The sequence below is a fragment of the Oncorhynchus kisutch genome, linkage group LG19 (genome assembly GCF_002021735.2).
Source record: "Oncorhynchus kisutch isolate 150728-3 linkage group LG19, Okis_V2, whole genome shotgun sequence".
NCBI lineage: Eukaryota > Metazoa > Chordata > Actinopteri > Salmoniformes > Salmonidae > Oncorhynchus > Oncorhynchus kisutch.
This window is the reverse complement of record NC_034192.2, coordinates 7220624-7243350: the sequence shown is the minus strand read 5'-3', so window position 1 is coordinate 7243350 and position 22727 is coordinate 7220624. Positions and strand designations below refer to the sequence as shown.

General features: G+C 43.0%; 2 protein-coding genes across 15 annotated transcripts in view; one reads left to right on the top strand and one right to left on the bottom strand.

Annotated features, from left to right (window-relative positions):
• LOC109864558 (myotubularin-related protein 5) overlaps window positions 1-2293 on the top strand; it is a 73603-nt gene extending 71310 nt beyond the window's left edge. For 8 of the 10 annotated variants that reach the window (XM_031797373.1, XM_031797372.1, XM_031797371.1 and 5 more), the window contains one exon: window positions 129-1985. In XM_031797373.1, coding sequence (XP_031653233.1) covers window positions 129-227 — 99 coding nt within the window. In that variant the 3' untranslated portion in view covers window positions 228-1985. Of the gene's footprint in view, window positions 1-128 lie in introns of all 10 variants that reach the window. The other 2 variants (XM_031797379.1, XM_031797374.1) reach the window with 1 other exon arrangement.
• On the bottom strand, window positions 1280-21193 carry LOC109910320 (serine/threonine-protein phosphatase 6 regulatory subunit 2-like). 5 transcript variants are annotated; one of them, XM_020509475.2, is made up of 23 exons: window positions 20845-21193; window positions 17195-17362; window positions 14768-15022; window positions 10959-11145; window positions 10733-10870; window positions 10532-10597; window positions 10194-10420; window positions 9740-9866; window positions 9288-9440; window positions 8847-9089; window positions 8209-8273; window positions 7957-8072; window positions 7743-7828; window positions 7519-7599; window positions 7338-7435; window positions 7126-7183; window positions 6898-7025; window positions 6591-6775; window positions 6331-6475; window positions 6043-6125; window positions 5722-5908; window positions 5217-5336; window positions 1280-4890 (listed from the first exon to the last, which is right to left on the bottom strand). In XM_020509475.2, the coding sequence occupies exons 3-23, from the start codon at window positions 14992-14994 to the stop codon at window positions 4839-4841; spliced, it is 2772 nt and encodes a 923-aa protein (XP_020365064.1). In that variant the 5' UTR covers window positions 14995-15022; window positions 17195-17362; window positions 20845-21193; the 3' UTR covers window positions 1280-4838. The 5 variants fall into 5 exon arrangements, with proteins under 5 accessions (XP_020365064.1, XP_020365066.1, XP_020365065.1 ...); XM_020509477.2 differs by having other exon boundaries at window positions 6331-6412; XM_020509476.2 differs by having other exon boundaries at window positions 6618-6775.
• Window positions 21194-22727: the final 1534 nt, after the last annotated feature.

Sequence of the window (22727 nt, the reverse complement as noted above, 5' to 3'; positions counted from 1 at the left end):
TGTGTATTGTGACATGTTATCATCAGCGAATGTGTTTACTAAATGACTCAAATGTAAAAAGGAAATCTACACGGTAACATAAGAACGGTCAAACAGTCTTAACCTCTCTCGTTCTCTTTCTACGGCAGCTCAAGACGACCAAACGAGTGTATAACTTCTGTGCGCAGGACAGCCCCAACGCACAGCTGTGGATGGACAGTATTCAGAGCTGCCTCTCTGATGCCTAGGCTCCACCATAACAGGAACTATCCAACCAGGAACCAATGAGCAATGCTGAGGCACCCGATGGACATCTCTGCTGGCCAATCACAGGAGTTCCTCTCCAGAAGGATGCGGGATTGAGACAGAGTCCTTTCCACAGTTGAGCGCCGTTGAACTGATGTCACGTTTCAGTGTTTTTGTTATAAAAAATTTAAGAAAACCGAAATGAAAGTAAGAAGTCCCTGAATGACCACTTGCTTTTGTCTCACCGTGTTGCTGGCTGCAGCCTGTCACCTTGGTAGTACAACCACTCTTTGCGCTGGATGTCTATGCAAAATGAAACAAGCATGATGTAGTTTGTGGTGTGAGCTTGAAGATGGACAGTTTCTCAGTAATCTAACTGGGGCCTCCAGCATGTTCCAGCATGCAGATGTAGCCAGAATCTCCCATCTCCTAGAGACTACAACTCTCATTCCTCCACACACCAGGGAGGAAGTAATGATGAACTACATTATCCAGCCCAGCCATGTCCTGTTGACCATGAAAACAGGAAGTGAATTCTTTAACAGAACACAGAATTGGCCCCAACTGATGCAGGACAGTCATCATGGTCACCTGCTAGCTGACGTTGAAGCCTCCCGTTTCCCCGTCACTGCCTGATGTAGCAGAGTCTTACTCGTGAGGAGTTGGACACTCACAGATCCCCTCTAAGATGTCTCTTATTCCCCAGACACACCACCAAGGGAGCCCTCAACGGTTTATGAAGAATTTCTATTTTTTACAGCTGATCTGTTACATTTTTGGGTCAGTGAGAGATCAGTCCTCCTAGTTATCACACCCAGAGCAGTTGATATGCTGTTATTAGCCCTCGTGATCAAACCAGGAGAATGGCAGTCGGAGATTCTAAATCCACCGGACAGGGAGTCTGTCTGCAGAACAATATTAGTGTTTACACAAGAAGCTATGGGCTGTACTTCTCCCTCTATATTTCTTATCAAAAACAAATAAAAACCACTATTACAGTTGAATGTTAAGGGATGCTGAAGGAACAGGAGGGATGTATTTTTGTGAAGATTAATTTATGCACAAAATGATAAAACAAAAGGTGGATGGGGCCTGTGGGCAGAACAGATTATGGGATGGATGACTAGTCTGTTTACTACATGGCACAGTGCTGAGACTGGATCTGAATAACATGACAGACTTCCTGGATACGACCCCCCCCCCCCTCTGTTTCTATGGTCAGGTTTAATGTTGGACAAATGGTATTTCAGTTATACAAGTGCCAGTGGATTTTAACATGTGACAAGTATTAGACAGTTGGATTGGAATGTGCTCTAAACAACCAATTTTGTTTTCCGGTAATATAGTTCTTAACCAGAGAGGCGCGTTGGGTGTTCAAGGCACTTAGAATAATTCAAATCCCCAACTATAATTACGCAGCCAATTAATAGCATTGAAAGTCTCAAAAGCATGTGTCCGAGGATAAGATATCACTCTCTGTGCACCTACTCAGCCTTTGTTTGGTGGTCTGTGAGCTTGGCTTCTGAACAACTGCATCTATGTGAACAGTAATTCTTCAGCGAGTCCCAACTTTCTCGCCGCTGCTCTTCTGTCTAAACCAGTGTTTTTAGCTAGAGGCTGTTACATTCTATTCTTAAGCCTGTACATAGGAGTCAATGTCTGTTAGAGCCTTGTAGAGAAAATATGTTTAGCTGGAATTTGTGAGATTGCAATTAAGTAAATTGTTAGTTTTTTTATGCTACAGAGCAGTATCGGTTAGCCCTCATTTTGAGCCCCCAAGTTATGAAAACAGACGCACACACATTGCCGTGTAAAATATGGTTATACTGCTGTCATGTTGAACATAAAATTTGAATTGTAGATTTGTGTCTAACTCCTTTTGTATATACTACTCAGATTTGTATGTAACGTTTATGGTAGTAATTTATTTAACTTTGTCTCCTCGGTAAGAAAAGCACCACTTATTTTTAAAATTAGGAATCCAATGTGCCATTTGTTTATTTCTGTGTTTACGTGACTAATGCTACTACTTTTTGGAAAATGTGTTGTATAAGTAAACCCTCAATGTCTTTCTTTTTTTACATTGTCCTTCCCTAAGCAGAGTGGAAATGGTGTGTTTGTATGAGCAAGAACTAGCCTTCCTAGTTAAGGTGGGTTTTCTGGAATGGAGTTACGGAATCTCATTAAGTTGCTTACCTGCACAGGTGGGGTGTTTAACATGTCACCCACCCACCTCAACACACACTTAAAGGCCAGCTCATCCCATGTTCTGCAGTCTACTAATCTCTCCTGATTTGGTTAGATTATATCCACAACATTAATCAGATCAGTACAATATAACCTTATTATTTATTTGTTTTAATTTTTTTTCTAATTTGAAGTTTCTTTCTGAGCTGGGTCTGTCAATCATGTAATATATTTTTTAGAATTAAAACAAAAACAATGTGGGTTTAAAATTCACTGGTTTGTCCTTTTTTTTTCCTGTCGCAAGTTCTTATTTATTCCAAGATTGTAACAACTGTTAATGTCTCTGATCAGTTATGATTTATGAAGCTCTCAATTTTAGAGCTACATGAGTTCAGACACAGCACCAGCCAGGTAAAACCAACCTCATTCCCTGGTTATGTTAGACACAGCACCAGCCAGTTAAAACCAACCTCATTCCCTGGTTATGTTAGACACAGCACCAGCCAGGTAAAACATACCTCATTCCCTGGTTATGTTAGACACAGCACCAGCCAGTTAAAACCAACCTCATTCCCTGGTTATGTTAGACACAGCACCAGCCAGGTAAAACCTACCTCATTCCCTGGTTATGTTAGACACAGCACCAGTATGAAGGTGGATGTGATGGTTAAATAGATATGACGGATCTAATTATGTATCCATGCAGGTGATGGTTGTCCAGAGCTGCCTCACCCTGGAGTGGTTAATGGTCAGTGCTATGGGCAGGGATCACCATTCTGAACTCTTTATATAGCCTTCCTGAAGCCACTGTTAGACTTGGCAGGAGACAGACAGAAATCAGACTGGCCAAGTAAGAACATTAACTTTTTTGAAGAAAATGCTGTCAGGTCAGAATCTACCGTTCAACCCTAAACTTAACCAAGGCAAGATAACATGCTATTAAAGATGTTCACAAAATGTAAAGTGATGGAGATGACAGGGTGTAAGGCCAAGACATTAACTTGGTAACACAAAGCATAATCTGTTCTACGCTCACACTTTTATATATTTAGATTGAAACAACTTGGCATCAAGACACACCTCCATTCTGGTCACAGTCCCAAAATGAGGGAAACACTGATGCATCCTCCCCTTCCTCTCTGCCTGAAGGTGATCAGACATGATTGGATGGGTGAAAGCACTATGGTTGTCATCCATCCAATTGTTGGATCAGTGAAATCTCCATTTAAGTACTTTGCTATTCATGTGGTCAACCACACAACTTGCTAGGTGTCAAATGACTAAATACACTGGTTGATGTACCACTTAATGAATTTTGCTCTGCCCGGAGTACCCCTGCACTAGAGAGATGAAGTATTTAGCAGAACCCAACGCTGACCTTCACAAGAAGACTGCACCAGATGGGGGTGAAGCGAAGGCAGTTCCTGCCCTGTAAGGTTTTGGGAAAAACGGAACATTAACACACGGTAATCTCAAGATTGCTTGTAAAATTACTTTAAAATGTAGATATTTGAATATAGGTAGATCATGTTTGGTTGATTTTAAGGGGGATAGTAATAACAGTCAATTACAATCAGGTCTCAGCTCACGAGCTAGGTCAACGGAGAACCGGTTATACATGCAGTAACACAAGACAAATCAAAACCTTGAGTTTAGTTTATATCCAAATTAGTTGGCCCATAACTATACCGAATGAGTCTTCCTTTCGACAACACTAAAAGTTGATTTAAATAAAATGGCTAATTGTCATTGCACATGAGCAGAAGATTATAGAACTGTGTTCCTTTTCCTTGGACACTTTAAAACATTCAGAACTAGTGAGGTACAAGAATAAAGATATGTTTTTCCATGACAAAAAAAAAAGAGCAGGTTTGGTAAAAAACCTTGATCTGAGAGACAGACAAGATGGCCAACAGAGCTGAGTGTAGAACATAACATTGTCCTATAATGTACAGTAAAAATGGCTGCTTAAGTGCCTTTTAAGCTCTCAAGGAGAAAAATATTTCAGAAAGGTATTTATTGTTGAGGCATCATTTTGTTAAGTTAACCTGTGCTATCCGCTCCTTACCACTCAGGTCCAACCGTTTGTGAAAAGAGTATGAGAACAAATCCTTCAGAAAAAAACTTTATACTCCTTTCGGATTTCGGTTGTTTAAAAGATCACTGCTACATTAAAACCACACGTACTTATGAGCAACATCAGAAAAGGCTTTGAAGACAATTTCCTCTACACTGTTCTGCCTATTGGTTGCTTTTACACGTCCCGCCTCATTATTGGTGCTGATTGGCAGTGTCCAGGTCCAATAACATGGCAGCGTGATTCATTAAAACACTGTAGGTTGCAGTGAGGTTATTTGGGAGAGGGTGGTCTCCCTGGAAATGGCACAGTCTGTCACACCAGTTTGGGGTTTAGGACTGTCTGCCCCTCAGACAGGCCCGTTGACTGCTGGCATCTCTGGGCACTGGGGTGGATCCTCTCTGGAGGGGGGGGGGGAAGAGAGGGTATAGAGATAAGCGATTTAAGAAAGTGAGGAAGATGGAGACAAAGTGAGAGGGTGATAACATAATCCAACATTGCAGACTGCCTCTCCTCCTTCTCTGGCAGGCTAGAGTTCACAGTAAATACTTCTACAGGCTCACAACGCTGGCAACTAGCAATGCTATTGTTCAACGTCCAGATGTGTGGCTTGGCTCTGGCTGTTAGGAAAAGGAAACCGGGTTGCTAGAATATTTTTAGCCCTGATCTGCCTGAGATCTCTATGTGCAAGCATGCATTATTTGTACACACACGAGCTGGCACCTACTTGTTGTCTGTCTGATGGGTGGGGGTCGAGGCTGGCGGTGTGTCTGCTGCAAGCTGTGCCTTTGGGGGGGACTTGGGGGCGTCTGTGAGGGACAGTTTTTCCAGAGGGATGGGGTTCTCACTGTAGCACAGAGAAAAAGTTAGTTTTTTTTGCTTGTTAGTCAGTGATCAACAGAAGTGTGTGTGTGTAGAAAATAAACATGTGAAGAGTGTTTTGAGTTGAACTGTATTTTGGTAGTTTAACCACTTGAACTCATATTTAAAATGCTAGTGATTCTTCCTCTTCAGTAAAGCACATTCATAGCTCATGGTAAGCTCCCTGGATTTCCAAACTCTGAATCCAGTCATTTCAGTTCAAGTCCAGTGTATAATTACTTCAATGTGGTAGTTATGTTTCAAATATAGATGTTTATTTACATGGGTACTAAGGCTTGAGTGGACTTCTACAGAAAATGATTTAGCATTGACTGTGAGTATGACGAGTCTATACCTCATGTTAAACCAACCTTATGACTTCTGCTTTCTTGTTGGCGCCCGATCTGGTGGTTTCCGTTGCGGCGGCAGTCTTGTCGTCCTCCTCGCTGTCGGAGCCCCCGGAGGAGCTGCTATCTGAGGCTACGAGGGGAGCCTTCCTACCTTCACCCACCGGCCACTCACCACCAGGAGAGGGGCTCGCACCTGGACACACAATCACTTTGGATTGTGTGTTAAGTAATGAAAGCCTTGTAAAACGTTTTATTGTTCTCAAATGCAATAATGACCGTCTCCACAAGGGGGAGCTAAGCCAAATGTCAGGTGGCTGAAACCTCCCTTCATCCCACACTCACCACTCTTGTCCGGACCCGGTTTGACTTGTTTGTCTGCGTCACTGCTGCCTACGGGAGAGCTGCATCTGGGGCCAACGTCTGGGCTGCAGGGAGAGGAGGTAAGCTTCAGGTACAGAGAACAGACAACACACCACTTGGTATGTAACACAATGAAGTAAACAACAAGGTCTTATGTTGGTGATTTAAAAAAGGTCTTACTAAAACAGTTTGATAAATTGACAAGTTACAATATCCCAGACACTAACATCAAATGTATATAAAATTGTATGGAGAGTGTTTGGTTCCCACCTGCTGAAAGGTTGGAACTCCGTGAAGTTGGCCCAACCTGCCTCTTGTTTGTCTCCTCCACTCCCCCCTGGGGAATCCCAGCCTGCAGGACCCGGAGAGGACGAGTTACCCCCAGCTTCCCCGAAACTCGCTGTCCAGCTTGGACCTTCACATGATAACATGGTAAGAGGAAAAAGTGTACAATGGTTTTCGCAAAGTGGAAACCATTCATGATGACTGTCTAAATGATTGAGTAAATATGGGTAATAAGCATAGTTTACAAATAGCTGATTGACTGCCAGGCGTACTGGGAGTGTTGTCCTTGCTCTCCTTCAGGCTGCCTGGATCTGAGGCGCTCTGTCTGGAGTCGTCGTCCTCGTCTGAGCCCGACCCGCGGTCCCGCTCCCGACCCCCGTTCTCCAGACTGCTTCTGGAGCTGCTCTCTGAGGTGTGGGACACCCCAAACCTGACACACACACACGGAGAGAAAGAAGAGCGGTTTGATGAGAAAAAGAGAAATCGAGGGCGAGAGCTGCACATTGGCATAACATCCCCTACTTTGTTTTTGGATCTTGAATTTTTACCAACCGTGTTCTGGATTTGACTTGTGTTGCATAGTTAATCTCCTTCTCCTCCCAAATGTCCTCCTCCTCTTCAGCATCGTCAAACTGACGTATCCTCTCTTTACAGCAGGCCTCAAAGGCAGTAGCGTTGGCCTGCATTCAACACAGGGAGAGGGAAACGCATGTAAACAATTAACTTTCACAACACACACAATGAAGCTGTTAGACATTACAGAACAATACAACAACTTACACTATTATCATCAGCATCTAGATTGAAGTTTATTTCTGCAATCCGGTCAAATGTGGCACTTAGAAAAGGAAGGAAACAAAATAGCGTTTAATGCAAACAGCAGCTGTTAGCCCCCCCAGAGGTCTTTGTCATAGCAAACTGCTGTACAGTCTGCTTCAAAGCTGATTTCTGGTTATTGGAGAAGGAATAGTGGAACGGATGACTAAACTCACTTGATGTTTTCATCATGCTCACTGAACTCCTCATCGTTGAACCCAAACTGATCCACAAAGTTGGCAGTCATCTGCTGGATCTGATAGTCTGAGAAAGCCTGGGGGGGGGCGAAAAAACATGAAATAATGATCTTTCCTCATGGGCAGACAAATGTGTCGTCATGGTGCTGTGGCTTCCTACCTGTTGGAGTGACAGATCGTTGGGGAAGGGACTCTCCATATCATCATCTTCACTGGAGGAGTGCAGGTTATGGGTGCTCACCTGGGACACACAGGACAGACAGAATTAGAGTGAGGAAATGGCAGACAGAATGTGTAGAAGGAAATGCTTGTGTGATTGAGCAAGAAAAAAAAGGGTGTCTGTGTGTTGGAGAGAGACAGAGATGGTGACTGAATGGTTGATACCAGTTCCACTGTGTTTCTCCTGTTGGTCTCTCTCAGGGTCTCATCCACAAAGCTCTCCCAGCGTCCTTTGCAGTCCTCTGGCAACTCTGCAATATCACAGTCCAGTTCTAACTGAGCACTCACCCAGGCACAGTAACCCGGCAGTGGAACATTCTTTGCTATTCTTTTATGAATACAGAAGTGGTAATCTGGCAGCTCATCAAAACACACATACCTTTGATGAGGTCACTGATCTGGGACTGGACTGGTCCTTTCTCTAGGTTCTGTACCACCATGTTGGCCATCCTGGTCAGGTGACCCATGTTACCTCTCCTAGCGCCGCCCTCCGCCCTGAGAGACAAAACCACACACCGGTTAATGACCTCTAACAGACACTACTATCATGTTAGATACCACCATTGCAGTGAAACAATACTGGACAATACTAAAAGCAGTTCCCCGGATTTGAGTGTCTGACATGTCTTACTGTATTTGATCGTTCTCCTCCCAGGCGTCCAGGATCCTCTGTACCAACCGACACTTCTGGAAGAGCTGGGGAGGAAATAGAAGAAAAAATAAACAAATTCAGAGACAACATAAAAACAGAATAATAATGTATAACGCTCTCGGACCAACAGGCTCCGAGACGGCTTCTAACCCCAAGCCATAAGACTGCTAAATAGTCAATTAATGGTCCCAAACTATCTGCACTGACTACGCACACTCACTAGACCCCTCAAACTAAACTCTGGACCAGTTCCACTGTGCTTTTTCATTGTTTTCCTCTAAGTGGGAACTGATTGGGTGCAATTAATAATCAGGTAGAACAGAAAACCAGCAGGCTTTGGACCTCATATGGTGGGAGTTGAACACCCCTGCTCTAGACTATATATATACACACTTTCACACATTATATGCTGCTGCTACTCTGTTCTTTATTGGACTTATCTATCTTGATGCCTAGTCATTTTATCCTGCCTTCATGTACATAGACTCTACCTCTGCACATTGATTGATTTTACATCGTAGGGAAGGGCTCATAAGAAAATGAAATGTTATGTTATGTTTTACACTAGACTATTACTGCACATAGACAGATAAATGCAGAGCTACCAAGCCACCTACATGTGCCACCAGGGTGTTGTGAAGGGTGGTCTCCTCCACCGGGTCACTGGCCTTGGCTGGCTCCCCAGCCTCACCTACTGCCTCCCCCTGGTTCTCTGGGCCTGCTGGGGGCTTCTCTTCCTCGTGGTTCTGGAGGCCAGGGATGGGCCGTTCCTCTGGGACAGAGTGGTTCAGGATGGACGCCACACACAGCTCCACTTGGAAGTGCAAGAAGTTATTCCATGAGTACTTGAAGAACAGGTCCTGTAGAGAGCAAAGAGCGAGAGAACCGTGGTGACCGATGGTGGGTGACAGAACAAGAGAGAGCAAGAATGTGAGTGTGAACAACAGAAAGGAGAGGAAGTGAATAAAATAAAAGAAAGTGCCAGAGCGTGAACAAATGAATGAATGCGAAAGAGTAAGAGAATGACAAGTTCATGAAACCCGGCGGTGCAGACACACCAGTAGCTGGTCCATTGTGGTGAGCTTGCAGAGCTCCTGACAGACACTGGGGGCGCTGGTCTGCAGCAGGGCAGCCACTAGCCGGGCCACGTGAAGGCGGGCGTTCCCCAGCGGCTCCTCCAGAAGGCCAACGGTTGTCAGTATTGCACTTTTCTACACACACACCATGTTCAATTCAATTACTCAACAGTCCAATGTATACAGGAAAAACTGTGTTGAACAAGTTGATTCAATTGTGTGTTAATGGTTGGAGCTGAGGTAAACACCCTGAACAGCTTATTTATAAAAGTATGGTTTGAATTCTACTGCAGTCTGTTGGCCTCCAACATAATCAAATAAGAACATTTTAACAAAAAGTATTATTTGTATGTTTCATGACTGAGTCTTTCTTTCTTAGTACCCACAGACCACTGTAAATTTATCAGCCATACGGCCTTACTGTATATCCTTACCTTGGGGGGGTTCAGGAGAAGCTGCTGGAAGTCCTTTAGATGGGGCTCAATGGCATGTAGAATACTGCTGTTGACAGTGTAAGACCTTTCATATCCCTGAGAATAGAGATCCATCAGCCCCTCCAACCTGGGACAGAAAGAGAGAACAAGGGAGGGATAAGGAAAAATATGTTCACATGCTAAAATAGCTGGAGAGATGGTCCCTGTCCAGAAACAACCTACCCCTGCCTTAAGCATTTGCGAGATCTGAGAGGATTAGTCAGGTGTAAGCAATGTGGTGATAAATCCAGACAGCCTATCAGAAGGCAAGGTGGATGTATTAGCATATTCCTTAAATCTATCATATCCTTTTGAGATCTCCACATGTGGCTCGAGGTTGTTTCTGGACAAGGCAATGGAAAGAGATATGAGGGAGAGAGTTTATTTGAGGAGAGAGAACAGTTGTTCCACTCACCCGGACCTCCTGGTCTCCAGTAAGGTAAGTAGCACTTGAGTTCCGTTAACAATGGAGGCCTCACTCCTCTCCCCCTCAAACATGGTCTTCAGGAGCCCAGCTACGCTCTCCTGTGACTCTAGAACAGCCAATAAGGGGTCGGCCTCTACGTTCTCCTGCATCTGATTGGCCTGGTCTCGACTAAGGCGGATGATGTCACAAAGCGTCTGGGACGCATTTGATTGTCTCTGGAAAAAATTAATAAAAAAGGATTCATACTTCTGACCAGATAATTAATATCAACTGCCGTGCCTTGTCCAGGAGAATTCTGAAATATCAGTTTAAGGTCTGTGACTCACTTCCTCATCTTTGCCTGTGTGGATGAGCTCTGTGAGTCTCTGAATAAGCTTCTCTTCGCTCAGCCACTGAGATAAGGAAAGAAAAATAATGACAGGGAATGAATGAGAGAAATACAAGACGTCCAGGTCAATAAGAAATTATACTTATAATTGAACAACATTTATGAGAACAGGAACGGCTGGCAGACAGTGGCAGCTTACATTGAGGACCTCCTGTCTCAAGGGGGCAGGCTCCACACAGCTGATGAGGCGAAGCAGCAGGTCCATCATGGCGGAGGCGTCGATGTGTTTCAGCACCAGGCCGATGAAGCCATCCTTTTTCCTCAGGAAGGAAATTACCTGGCACAAGAGAGACATTTGGTGAGCTCCAGGTAGGTCCTTACACTTTCTATATCCACCTTTATAACTGCTTGGGCATTGTGGTTACCTGTTCTGTTTTCCTAGCGATGAGGTTGCCGATGGTCTTGCTGAAGAAGCTGGCAAGTAGCGGGTTGAGGGGCGGTTCCTGCTCCAGGAAGTGGTAGAGAGTCTCTAGGAGTGACTCGTCCCCGCCCAACTTGTCGTTGATGAGGGACACATCTGATGTCAAGAGCTCACAGGCGATGTTAGGGAACCTGTAGCGAGGGGACAACAGGATGAGAGGGGGAGAAACAGTCTAAGGAAAGGCTGTGTGGGAGGGAGGTGTACAGTCTGTATTAATTCTTGAAATATAACTTTTACGATGTTTGGAAATATTCTGACAATGCTCATCTCATCAATTCTGAATTCATGTTTATTAGACCGAGTATACTGAAGACCACATTGTGTATGCTATGCTAACAGACCCAATCATGACCAGGGCCCAGTTTCCCAAAAGTATCTTAAGGCTAAGTTCTTCGTTAGAACCATAGCATCCTATCCTAACTCCGGCATTAAGATTATTTTGGGAAACAGGGCCTATTTGGTGTTCTTTGTGTCGTCAGCTACTTTAGAGGGCAAGATGTTGTCCACAAGAGGGCATGCATACAATTAGGAATTAGAATAGTAATGTAATAGGATCTCTGGGCATGTTTCAAACCCAACGCCACCTGTTGTACTCTTCTGTTACATTATAAGGATCAACCTAAAAACATTAACTAATTTAGAGGCATCTACCATGGCACTGGTAGTTCTGTTCCCAGTTCATGACATTGTGAGTTAAAAACAAAGTGTTTCTACTGTAAATGATCAGTCTTCAACCTTAAAAGCCTTCATAAACATATTTTGGCTCCCACTAAATTCAGGATTCAATCCAATTACGAGTTATAGGCATTGTGGCTTTTAAAGGCAATGTTCCCGTTTTTGCAGAGATCCCATTCACAGTAAAAAAATATATACACTGCTCAAAAAAATAAAGGGAACACTTAAACAACACAATGTAACTCCAAGTCAATCACACTTCTGTGATATCACACTGTCCACTTAGGAAGCAACACTGATTGACAATAAATTTCACATGCTGTTGTGCAAATGGAATAGACAACAGGTGGAAATTATAGGCAATTAGTAAGACACCCCCAATAAAGGAGTGGTTCTGCAGGTGGGGACCACAGACCACTTCTCAGTTCCTATGCTTCCTGGCTGATGTTTTGGTCACTTTTGAATGCTGGCGGTGCTTTCACTCTAGTGGTAGCATGAGACGGAGTCTACAACCCACACAAGTGGCTCAGGTAGTGCAGCTCATCCAGGATGGCACATCAATGCGAGCTGTGGCAAGAAGGTTTGCTGTGTCTGTCAGCGTAGTGTCCAGAGCATGGAGGCGCTACCAGGAGACAGGCCAGTACATCAGGAGACGTGGAGGAGGCCGTAGGAGGTCAACAACCCAGCAGCAGGACCGCTACCTCCGCCTTTGTGCAAGGAGGAGCAGTGCCAGAGCCCTGCAAAATGACCTCCAGCAGGCCACAAATGTGCATGTGTCTGCTCAAACGGTCAGAAACAGACTCTATGAGGGTGGTATGAGGGCCCGATGTCCACAGGTGGGGGTTGTGCTTACGGCCCAACTATAATTTCCACCTGTTGTCTATTCCATTTGCACAACAGCATGTGACATTTGTCAATCAGTGTTGCTTCCTAAGTGGACAGTTTGATTTCACAGAAGTGTGATCGACTTGGAGTTACATTGTGTTGTTTAAGTGTTGCCTTTATTTTTTGAGCAGTGTATCTAGCCTTTATTTAACTGGGCAAGTCAGTTGAGAACAAATTCTTATTTACAATGACGGCCTACCCCAACCAAACCTGGATGACGCTGGGCCAATTGTGAGCCGCCCTATGGGACTCCCAATCATAGCCGGATGCAGCCTGGATTCGAACCAGAGACTGTAGTGACGCAATAATTTAATATGTCTGCTCAATCGATATTGCCTCTAAAAGCCACAATGCCTATTATATAACCCGCAATGTTATTTAATCCCAACTTATATATTTGCCATATAGGAGACAGTGGGTGAGAGTTAACAACCTGGCCTCACATCTAAACTCCTGGGTTCAAATCTGTGTTTTTGTTTAAACAATTCTCAACATCAAATATTTGAAGAGAACTGTGTATTTTTAGGAGAGTATGAGGGGAAGACCATTGCCTCAAGCATTGGGTCAAAGGTTTGAATCTAGCTTGCTGTGCTTGTTTGTTCTACTCAACCTCAACTGTGTGAAGAGAGCATATATAGTGAAGTACTCAGTGGCTCTGGAGTAAGAACCTTGCCTCAAACTGATGGTTGTGGGTTCCAAGCTAACTGGTTGTGTTTGTTTGTGCTTCCACAATTCTCAATATCAATCATATGCAGAGGCATGTATGAACTGTGAAGGTGTTGTGGCTCTGGGGTAAGAACATTTCCTCCCACACGGATGGTTATGGATTAAAATCTAACTTTGCTAGTTTTATTTATGTTATTGGGGAGGTGCTGCCACAAATGGTTGGAGGACAGTGGTGTTGGAAGGGAGTGATGAGCAGATGGGATAAACCCCCCCACCTTCATAGCAGTGATTATTTCCCCAAAAAGTGGGCACTGCAGACCTTAATGCTGGAATCCGTTTTGGAATACTGACTGTTCAAACGTTAGAAGTGACCAAATCGGTTGTGTGTGCTCAGAGAGCAGTAATTAGCTCACTAGTTAATAACGATGGGTGTGCACGCAGTGGTGTTGTAATAGTAACAACGGGTGTGTGCACAGTGGTGTAGATTGATTGGTGATGGTGCTCGTGCGTCCTATTACTCAAAGTTATGTAGCAAGCTAAGGTGACCACAACATCGGCCATGGACGTGTCCCAGATGCTTTGAATGTTAGAAATCTTAAAATAACCATTTTAAAGCCTCAAAGATAACATGATACAACTTCCAAAATGAGTCCTTTGTAGCAAGCCACGGCACTCAACTAGCTAGCTTTCTAGCACATTTACTCATTTCTAAACAATTAACAAGCTAGTTATATTTTTGACAAGAACAGGTGGTAGCGGAGTAGCTTGCAAGCAACAAGATATGCCAAATAACAGTAAAAACCACTTGAGGGTAAATAAATCAGATTTGACTGTTCAGACCAGTTGCATGGCCATGAGTCGGATTTGTAGCCGTGGTTTGAAATGTGGCTTGAAATATCTGATTCCATGTGCTTTATGGACATTCACACTGCAAGAGAAAAAGAACAGATTCGAAACAGATATGAGTCACTTCAAACTGCCAACGTGAACAAGGCTTTTGTTTTTCTAGGCAAAATCTGTATTTCAATATCAAGTGGCCATGGTGCTCCAGCCCCTTTTACCTCTAATCATCACAGCTGCCATTCAACCAACTCCACAGACATAACTGGATTTGAACTCCCAACCTCTCGGTGACAAGGCAAAGACCCCACAGCCACAAGCTTTTTCACTCTAGACAGGGATCTCGGTGTGTTAGACATTGAGAATCACAGGAAAACAAAGAATGTAATAGAGTGTATGCATGCTGGTCTTAGGTTGAAACTTGGCAGTTGGTACTTATCCACTGAGCATAGAACCCAGGCCATGTCAGAGCATGTTACGGACAAGCCCCTTTCATTTTGCACAACTGGTCTTTAGAGGAAAGGTCAGTCCGTGATGGCTTAAGCATAGGGTGTATTTGAATATTTATTTCATTAAAAGTATATTTTGTGAAGCACAAATTTTCTTACAATAATGACATAGTATACACGTGTGTTGAACAGCCACATTCAGCCCATCCCTCTTCCCCCTCGGGTGACCCTTTCTCACTTAAAGCGGCTCTTCTCCTCTAAGTCAGCAGGGGGCTCTGTGGTGATGAGGTTGACCAGCTCTGTCATGCAGTGATCCTGGGAGAGGAAGAGCAGCAGCCGGCGGTTCTGGGCCTTGCACTCCTGCAGGACATCATCCTCCTCCATGAGCTCCCGCAACGTCACGTCCTCCCGGTCCAGCAGCTGGTCGATGTGGGACGTGGTGTGCAGGTCAAACTTCCAGAACATGGTGGCTGCTTGGACAGGGGACACAGCCCTAGAAGGAAGGAGAGAGTCAGAGAGAGAGGGATGCAATGATGGCATGGCGCCCTAGTAGCAGCCTAAGCAGAGAGCTCCTTTAAATACAGGTTTTCATTTTATTATAATTATCAGCCGTTTCGTTTTTTTAACATCGAGTTTTGCTGCATATTTCTGGTGGTTTATGTAGCAATCTACAAGATCATCACCAGACACTTCATCTCCCTGACTACCTTCTGAGCAAGCAATGAACTGTCCCTCTCCATTTTTAAAGAATGCATACACTCAAAGACTTGGCCTCTATTGGTTGACCTAGCCAACTAAAGCTAGGCTACTCATGGTGATGTATTAATTGACCTAGCCAACTAAAGCTAGGCTACTCATGGTGATGTATTAATTGACCTAGCCAACTATAGCTAGGCTACTCATGATGTATGTATTAGTTGACCTAGCCAACTATAGCTAGGCTACTCATGATGTATGTATTAGTTGACCTAGCCAACTATAGCTAGGCTATTCATGATGATTTATGTATTAGTTGACCTAGCCAACTATAGCTAGGCTATTCATGATGATGTATGTATTAGTTGACCTAGCCAACTATAGCTAGGCTATTCATGATGATGCATGTATTAGTTGACCTAGCCAACTATAGCTAGGCTATTCATGATGATGTATGTATTAGTTGACCTAGCCAACTATAGCTAGGCTACTCATAATGATGTATTGGTTGACCTAACTACTCATGGTGATGTATTGGTTGACCTAGCCAACTATTGCTAGGCTACTCATGATGATGTATTGGTTGACCTCGCCAACTATTGCTAGGCTACTCATGATGATGTATTAGTTGACCTCGCCAACTATTGCTAGGCTACTCACGGTGATGTATGTATTGGTTGACCTAGCCAACTATAGCTAGGCTACTCACGGTGATGTATGTATTGGTTGACCTAGCCAACTATAGCTAGGCTACTCACGGTGATGTATGTACTGGTTGACCTAGCCAACTATAGCTAGGCTATTCATGATGATTTATGTATTAGTTGACCTAGCCAACTATAGCTAGGCTATTCATGATGATTTATGTATTAGTTGACCTAGCCAACTATAGCTAGGCTATTCATGATGATGTATGTATTAGTTGACCTAGCCAACTATAGCTAGGCTACTCATAATGATGTATTGGTTGACCTAACTACTCATGGTGATGTATTGGTTGACCTAGCCAACTATTGCTAGGCTACTCATGATGATGTATTGGTTGACCTCGCCAACTATTGCTAGGCTACTCATGATGATGTATTAGTTGACCTCGCCAACTATTGCTAGGCTACTCACGGTGATGTATGTATTGGTTGACCTAGCCAACTATAGCTAGGCTACTCACGGTGATGTATGTATTGGTTGACCTAGCCAACTATAGCTAGGCTACTCACGGTGATGTATGTACTGGTTGACCTAGCCAACTATAGCTAGGCTACTCACGGTGATGTATGTACTGGTTGACCTAGCCAACTATAGCTAGGCTACTCACGGTGATGTATTGGTTGACCTAGCCAACTATAGCTAGGCTACTCACGGTGATGTATTGGTTGACCTAGCCAACTATAGCTAGGCTACTCACGGTGATGTATTGGTTGACCTAGCCAACTATAGCTAGGCTACTCACGGTGATGTATTGGTTGACCCAGCCAACTATAGCTGGGCTACTCATGATGATGTATGTATTAGTTGACCGAGCCAACTATAGCTAGGCTACTCGTGATGATGTATGTATTAGTTGACCTAGACAACTATAGCTAGGCTACTCGTGATGATGTATGTATTAGTTGACCGAGCCAACTATAGCTAGGCTACTCGTGATGATGTATGTATTGGTTGACCTAGACAACTATAGCTAGCCTACTCATGACGATATTGCTTGCTTGTTTGTTTGTTTTTTGCTTTTGAGTCACTTTGAGATGAAAATAAATAAAAAAATAAATTTATTTTAGAGGAAGAAAAGGGAGATTAAAAGAACTGTTAATGCGGTGGGGAGGGTAACCGGGGAAATACACAAAGAAACGGATGAAAACAATGAGGCAGGAACATCTAAAAACATCAACATGGTCACTGGCTCTGTCCACACATGAACAACAAACTCATTGCAGATATAATTTGAGATGCAACCTCCAGTAATTGTGCTTACCAGTAGAAGAAATGTGGGTATCTTTAATCAGATCTCCCTCAGACAGGCAGGCATTTGTGTTTGTGCAGACGGCAGAGAGCGTGGCGAGACCTGGCATTTATCAGCATGGGTCTCCTCTTAGAACACAGGCATCCTTAGTACACAACACACTGAAAGGCTCACCATAACCTGAGAGAGAAGGGGGTTACAATAAATTATAATTCAATTCATATAGGACCTTGCATCAGATCTCAAAGGCATCTATTATTAGTCAACAGCAGTATTTGCATAGTCATCTTTAAGCAAGATGCATGTGTTGTATCAGATTTACTCAGACTACTCGACATCACAAGGAGGATTCTAAACAGCTTTTCAAGAAAGACGTTTGTCTGGCTGCCATTAGTTATAAGATCATGACCTAGCCTTCTAGTTAGTAGATTGCTAGTGAGAAAGCTGTAGCGGGGTTTGACTTTAGAAATCTTAGCTTTTGGCAGCCGAAACCTAAGTCAACGTGCTTCTATAGAATTCTTAGCTTTCAGTTCTGAATGAGTCAATGAACTGATGTGCCAACAGCCTGCCCCGACTTGCCTTGTGGCTTATAAAAAAAGAAGAGAACTAGGCCTAATCTAACGTTATACATCAACTCAAATTAGCCTAACAACGGTGAAATGTGCAACGCTTATTGTTGTGTCGTCAAGAACACTAACAATAAAAGAACTTCAGCTAACTTAATTACTTGAAGACAGTAGTGAATGGCATTTAGGCCAACAATGGAGAGGCTCACACAGAAATACAGGCACACCATCAACTAAGAGATGCTGGTTGGAAAATCTTAAACAAAATCCCAGATGCATGCTTTGGGTCTTGTTAGGCCTATGCAAATGCTTTATGAAATGAGATAAGCATTTTGAAATGGATTATAGGCTTGCACAGGCTACCAATTACAGTCAAATTCATGAGTACTTTGTCTAATGTATGAACACTGGGCTGACGAGCAGGGTTAGCTGCCTAGCTACTACAATTAATATTATCTGTATGCTTTAAAAAATATGCAAAAGTAAATGCATCTAGTGCACACTACCCTTTCCTGGACCCTCACTCATACGTCACTAATGTGAAAAGGTTGTGGTTAACTCTAGCTACTTCACTGTTCTTGACATCAGCATTTCACACTGAACAACCTAGCTATAGGTCTAGGCAACCACAACTATAGACAGGAAATTAGAATAGTTTTGAAAAATCTGTTGGCCATGGTTGATAAACACACTAACTAGCCTATCAAGACCATTATTCAGATATGTTGGAAGGGACCAAATCAAACCAACTTGCTTAGTCAACAAAAGACAAATGTGCTGGCCGGTGCAATATTACACCGACTGGCCGCCCACACAACACAAGAATGGGTCTGAAAAAGAAAATCAAAGTGTTTCCTACTCTTTCCTCTTATTTGGACAATCCTGCACGTGCAGGAGAGTCCATCTGGCATACATTTACAAAGAGCACACTAGTGCAACAATAACCCCTAGAGTGCTCCCCTGTGGATGCTACACAAGAAAAAGCTAAAACTTGACTTCTCATCTAAAATAGAACTCACCAGGGGCATCCTCAGCAAAACAGTCCACTGGCAAACAGAGTAAATGATGAAAAGAGGAGCAATGGTTGAAGAGCAATCAACTGGATGCTATGACCCAACAGTAGCCTGTCATTAAGCAAAGCAAGTGGCTTATGGGGCAGCATAGTAATGCAGCGTTCGTTCACATGCTCGTCAGACATTCCTATTTCCTAGTTCTGATGTCGGATATACGACCGTTTCATTCATGTGCTTTTTGATCGGAACAATTCGTCAACCAAACAAGATTTTAGTTAGCTTGATAAGCTAGCTAACGTTGGTAATAATACAAGTTTTCTAGCTTCCTTAACATTGACAATATGGTCAATCTAGCTTCTTTATAAGGTTGTAGTTGTCAATAACATCAACTATTTTCTCAGAGTTTCCCCACTTGTAATTCAGACTTGGAGGGTCGTTTAAGCGAAACTTCCCAGTCGGAACTAGGAATTTCTGATAACTCTGATACCACATGAACGCAGCATAGACAGAGCAAACAGAGGGCAGGCTGTCACAAATCTTAGATGGCTTCCTTTCCTTGTTTCCTCACCTTCATGACCACTGATTAGATATGCAAAAGCAAAATGGTGGAAACTTTTAAAGTCTACTACAATCGGTGGTTATGAAGGAGAGTTGATAGGGAAAGGAGGCTATCGAAGATAATTGGGACATAGCCAGGCTCTCCCATTTCCTAATTAGGCTCTTATCAGTCTCAGTTGGCTGCACTGCTAAGCACCTGCAGGTGTGCTTCTCCATGAGTTGCTAACAAAAGTAGCAACAGGGAGCCTCATTTAAGATGCTCTTTCTTGTTGCCACCTTATACCTAGGATTCAAGATGTGGTTGGTTTTGAATAATTGCTTTATTACAAACATGACCATTTTGTTTTGTCTGTAGGCCTATCAAGGACCTCAGCTACAGCCTTTTCTCCCGTTTCCATTACTTAGATGCAGGCAGTATACTTATCCTGCCCCCACTCTCCCATGGACATGTACCATTGCTACAGTTGTCAAAGTGTATATTATTTGTAGTATTTTCTCATGTAAACATTTTTACATGATTATTTAATTCACTTCAACACTCCCAATTCTACTTTTCCATGTCAATAATTTATTTGAAAAAACAGTTGCAAGATGAATAACCCTTTAGGGTCTACTATCACTCCTTGTCTGACAATGCAGGGACATGTGTTCTGTAGAACTGTAAAATGATATGTTGGTGGCCTTGGCAAGAAATGCACATCAACTGCTGAGTGTTGGAAGCTCACATTTCTGTTTACTTCACAAGTCACTACAGTAGTGAATAGAAGTACCCAGCAAGTACTACTTGGAGATTTGACATTGATTATTTATAAGCTAAAGCTGCCAGTGCCAAACCCGTGCCCTGCAGTTGGAAACGGGGTTGAGTTCGTTTGTTCAATGGATAGAAATTCCAAGACCGTCGATTTGTTTCTAGACAACTATAATTTTACAACGGTGTGGAATTTTCCGCAACAAGTATATCTTCACGAATGCAAGAAGTAACATGTTAGATAGTTAGCATTTCTTGCAACCAAGACATGATCTTGAACGAACTTCACTTCTCTTTTTGGTCTTGCTAACGTCGAATGTCTGAACAGCAGCAGCTAATGTCAGCTAGTATTAACGTTAGTTAGGACATATTAGCAAGCAACCTAATTCAGTTAGCAAAGTAGATTGGCTAAGCCAGATGGATTCGACAGTCAAAGGCGGAGAGAATCCTGAGCCGCTAGCTATCCAGGTAGTTAGCTAACCTAGCTAACTTAACGTTAACATACAATTTAGCTAGTTTTAGCACAAGGACTTGAGCAAATTATCATCAACTTTGTCGCCAGATGGTTAAAGGGCTGGGTGTCGGCGTTAGTGTCTCTCCGAGTCCGATAACTAGCAGCTAACGTTAACATTAGCATAACTTTAGCTGGCTAAATTGGCAAAAGCTAGCTAACCCTCTTCAGCTAACTAGGTACTGATAGCTTAACCAGGTATTTTAAGTCGCCAAGCACAAATAACTCACCAGCTTTAGCTAGCCAACGTTGGTCGAGAAACTTACCGTGTTGTTCAAAGTTTGCAATCCACTCGTCTGTATGGCTAACGTTAGTTAGCGAGCTAGCCAAATGTGATTTGTTTTGATGGTTCAGGCTGACGAGCAGTATGAGCAAAGTATCTGTCAACCTGGTGACACGGATATTATTCTCTTGCGACGTAGCAACGGACAGGCCTCACATGTGTACCTTGTATATTCAATATTATTACGCGTAATATCTATGTATGTCCTCTACAGTACATCAATTCAAAAGCTAGCCTGTTACAAGCTAAAGCAGGAAAAACTCGGTCATATCTTCGAAACAAAATGGCGAATATTCTAGCGGAGGCGCGCAGGGGAGTGCACATTGACTTCTTCTATGGCCTGGGTGTCAAACTCATTTTGCCCCGGGGCCTCACTGAAAATTGGTTATGTTACTGTACCTCACCATCTACATTTGCAAAATATAGTCCTCTATCCATCGTTTTTCTAATTTTCGATACACCCTGTTTATCTTTAATTTCCGTGATTATTAGGGAGCTGGACACATTCAATAAACTGTATAAAATAGGCCCATTATCATTTCGACACAGTTTCGATTTGGTTTTAGTCATTTTAAAGTATACTGATCAAATATATAAACACAAAATGCAACAATTTCAAAGATATTACTGAGTTACAATTCATATAAGCAAATCAATCTATTTTTATTAATTAATTGGATTTCACATGACTGGGAATAGAGATATGCATCTGTTGGTCACAGATAACTTTTTAAAAAGGTAGGGGCGTGGATTAGAAAACCAGTCAGTATCTGGTGTGACCACCATTTGCCTCATGCAGCGCAACACATTTCCTTCACATGAAGTTGATCAGGCTGTTGATTATGGCTTGTGGAATGTGGTCCCATAATTTTCTTCAATGGCTGTGCGAAGTTGGGGATATTGGCGGGAACTGGAACATGCTGTGCCTGTGGTACACAGTCACTCCAGAGCATCCCAAACGTGCTCAATGGGTGACATGTCTGGTGAGTATGCAGGCCATGGAAGTACTGGGACCTTTTCAGCTTATGTACAGATCCTTGCTACATGGGGCCGTGCATTATCATGCTTATGCCTGCCCATAGCATAACCCCACTGCCACCATGGGGCACTCTGTTCACAATGTTGACATCAGCAAACCGCTCGCCCACACGACGCAATACAGGTGGTCTGTGGTTATGAAGCCAGTTGAACATACTGCCAAATTCTCTAAAACCAGTTTGAGGCAGCTTATGGTAGATACATTACATTCTCTGGCAACAGCTCTGGTGGACATTCCTGCAGTCAACATACCAATTGCATGCTCACTCAAAACTTGAGACATCTGTGGCATTGTGTTGTGTGACAAAACTTAACATTTCAGAATGGCCTTTTAGTGTCCCCAGCACAAGGTGCACCTGTGTAATGAATGCTGTTTAATCAGCTTCTTAATATGCCACACCTGTCAGATGGATGGATTGTCTTGGCAAAGGAGAGATGCTCACTAACAGGAATGTAAACACATGTTGTGCATAAAATTTGACAACCCTGTGCATATGGAACATTTGTCTGCTTTTTGTACATATTGAACAACTTTTATTTCAGCTCATGAAACATGGGTCCAACAAATTAAATGTTGCATTTATATTTTTGTTCAGTGTATATTGAGTCATTTTAGTATATACTAGTATATACTTTAGTGTATACTCCCTGACAGTCTAGCTTGAATTTCTGTGAGTATTAGCAAGCTGGACACAGTCAAGAAACTGTATAAAAAGGTCTGTCATCATGATCTTCTTTTTTTACTCAAACCACCCGCTTCCAAACCACAAACTTTAAGGTGGATGCTGCCACCTACTGTGCTGGAGTGTGTTGTCAATCACAGTTTAC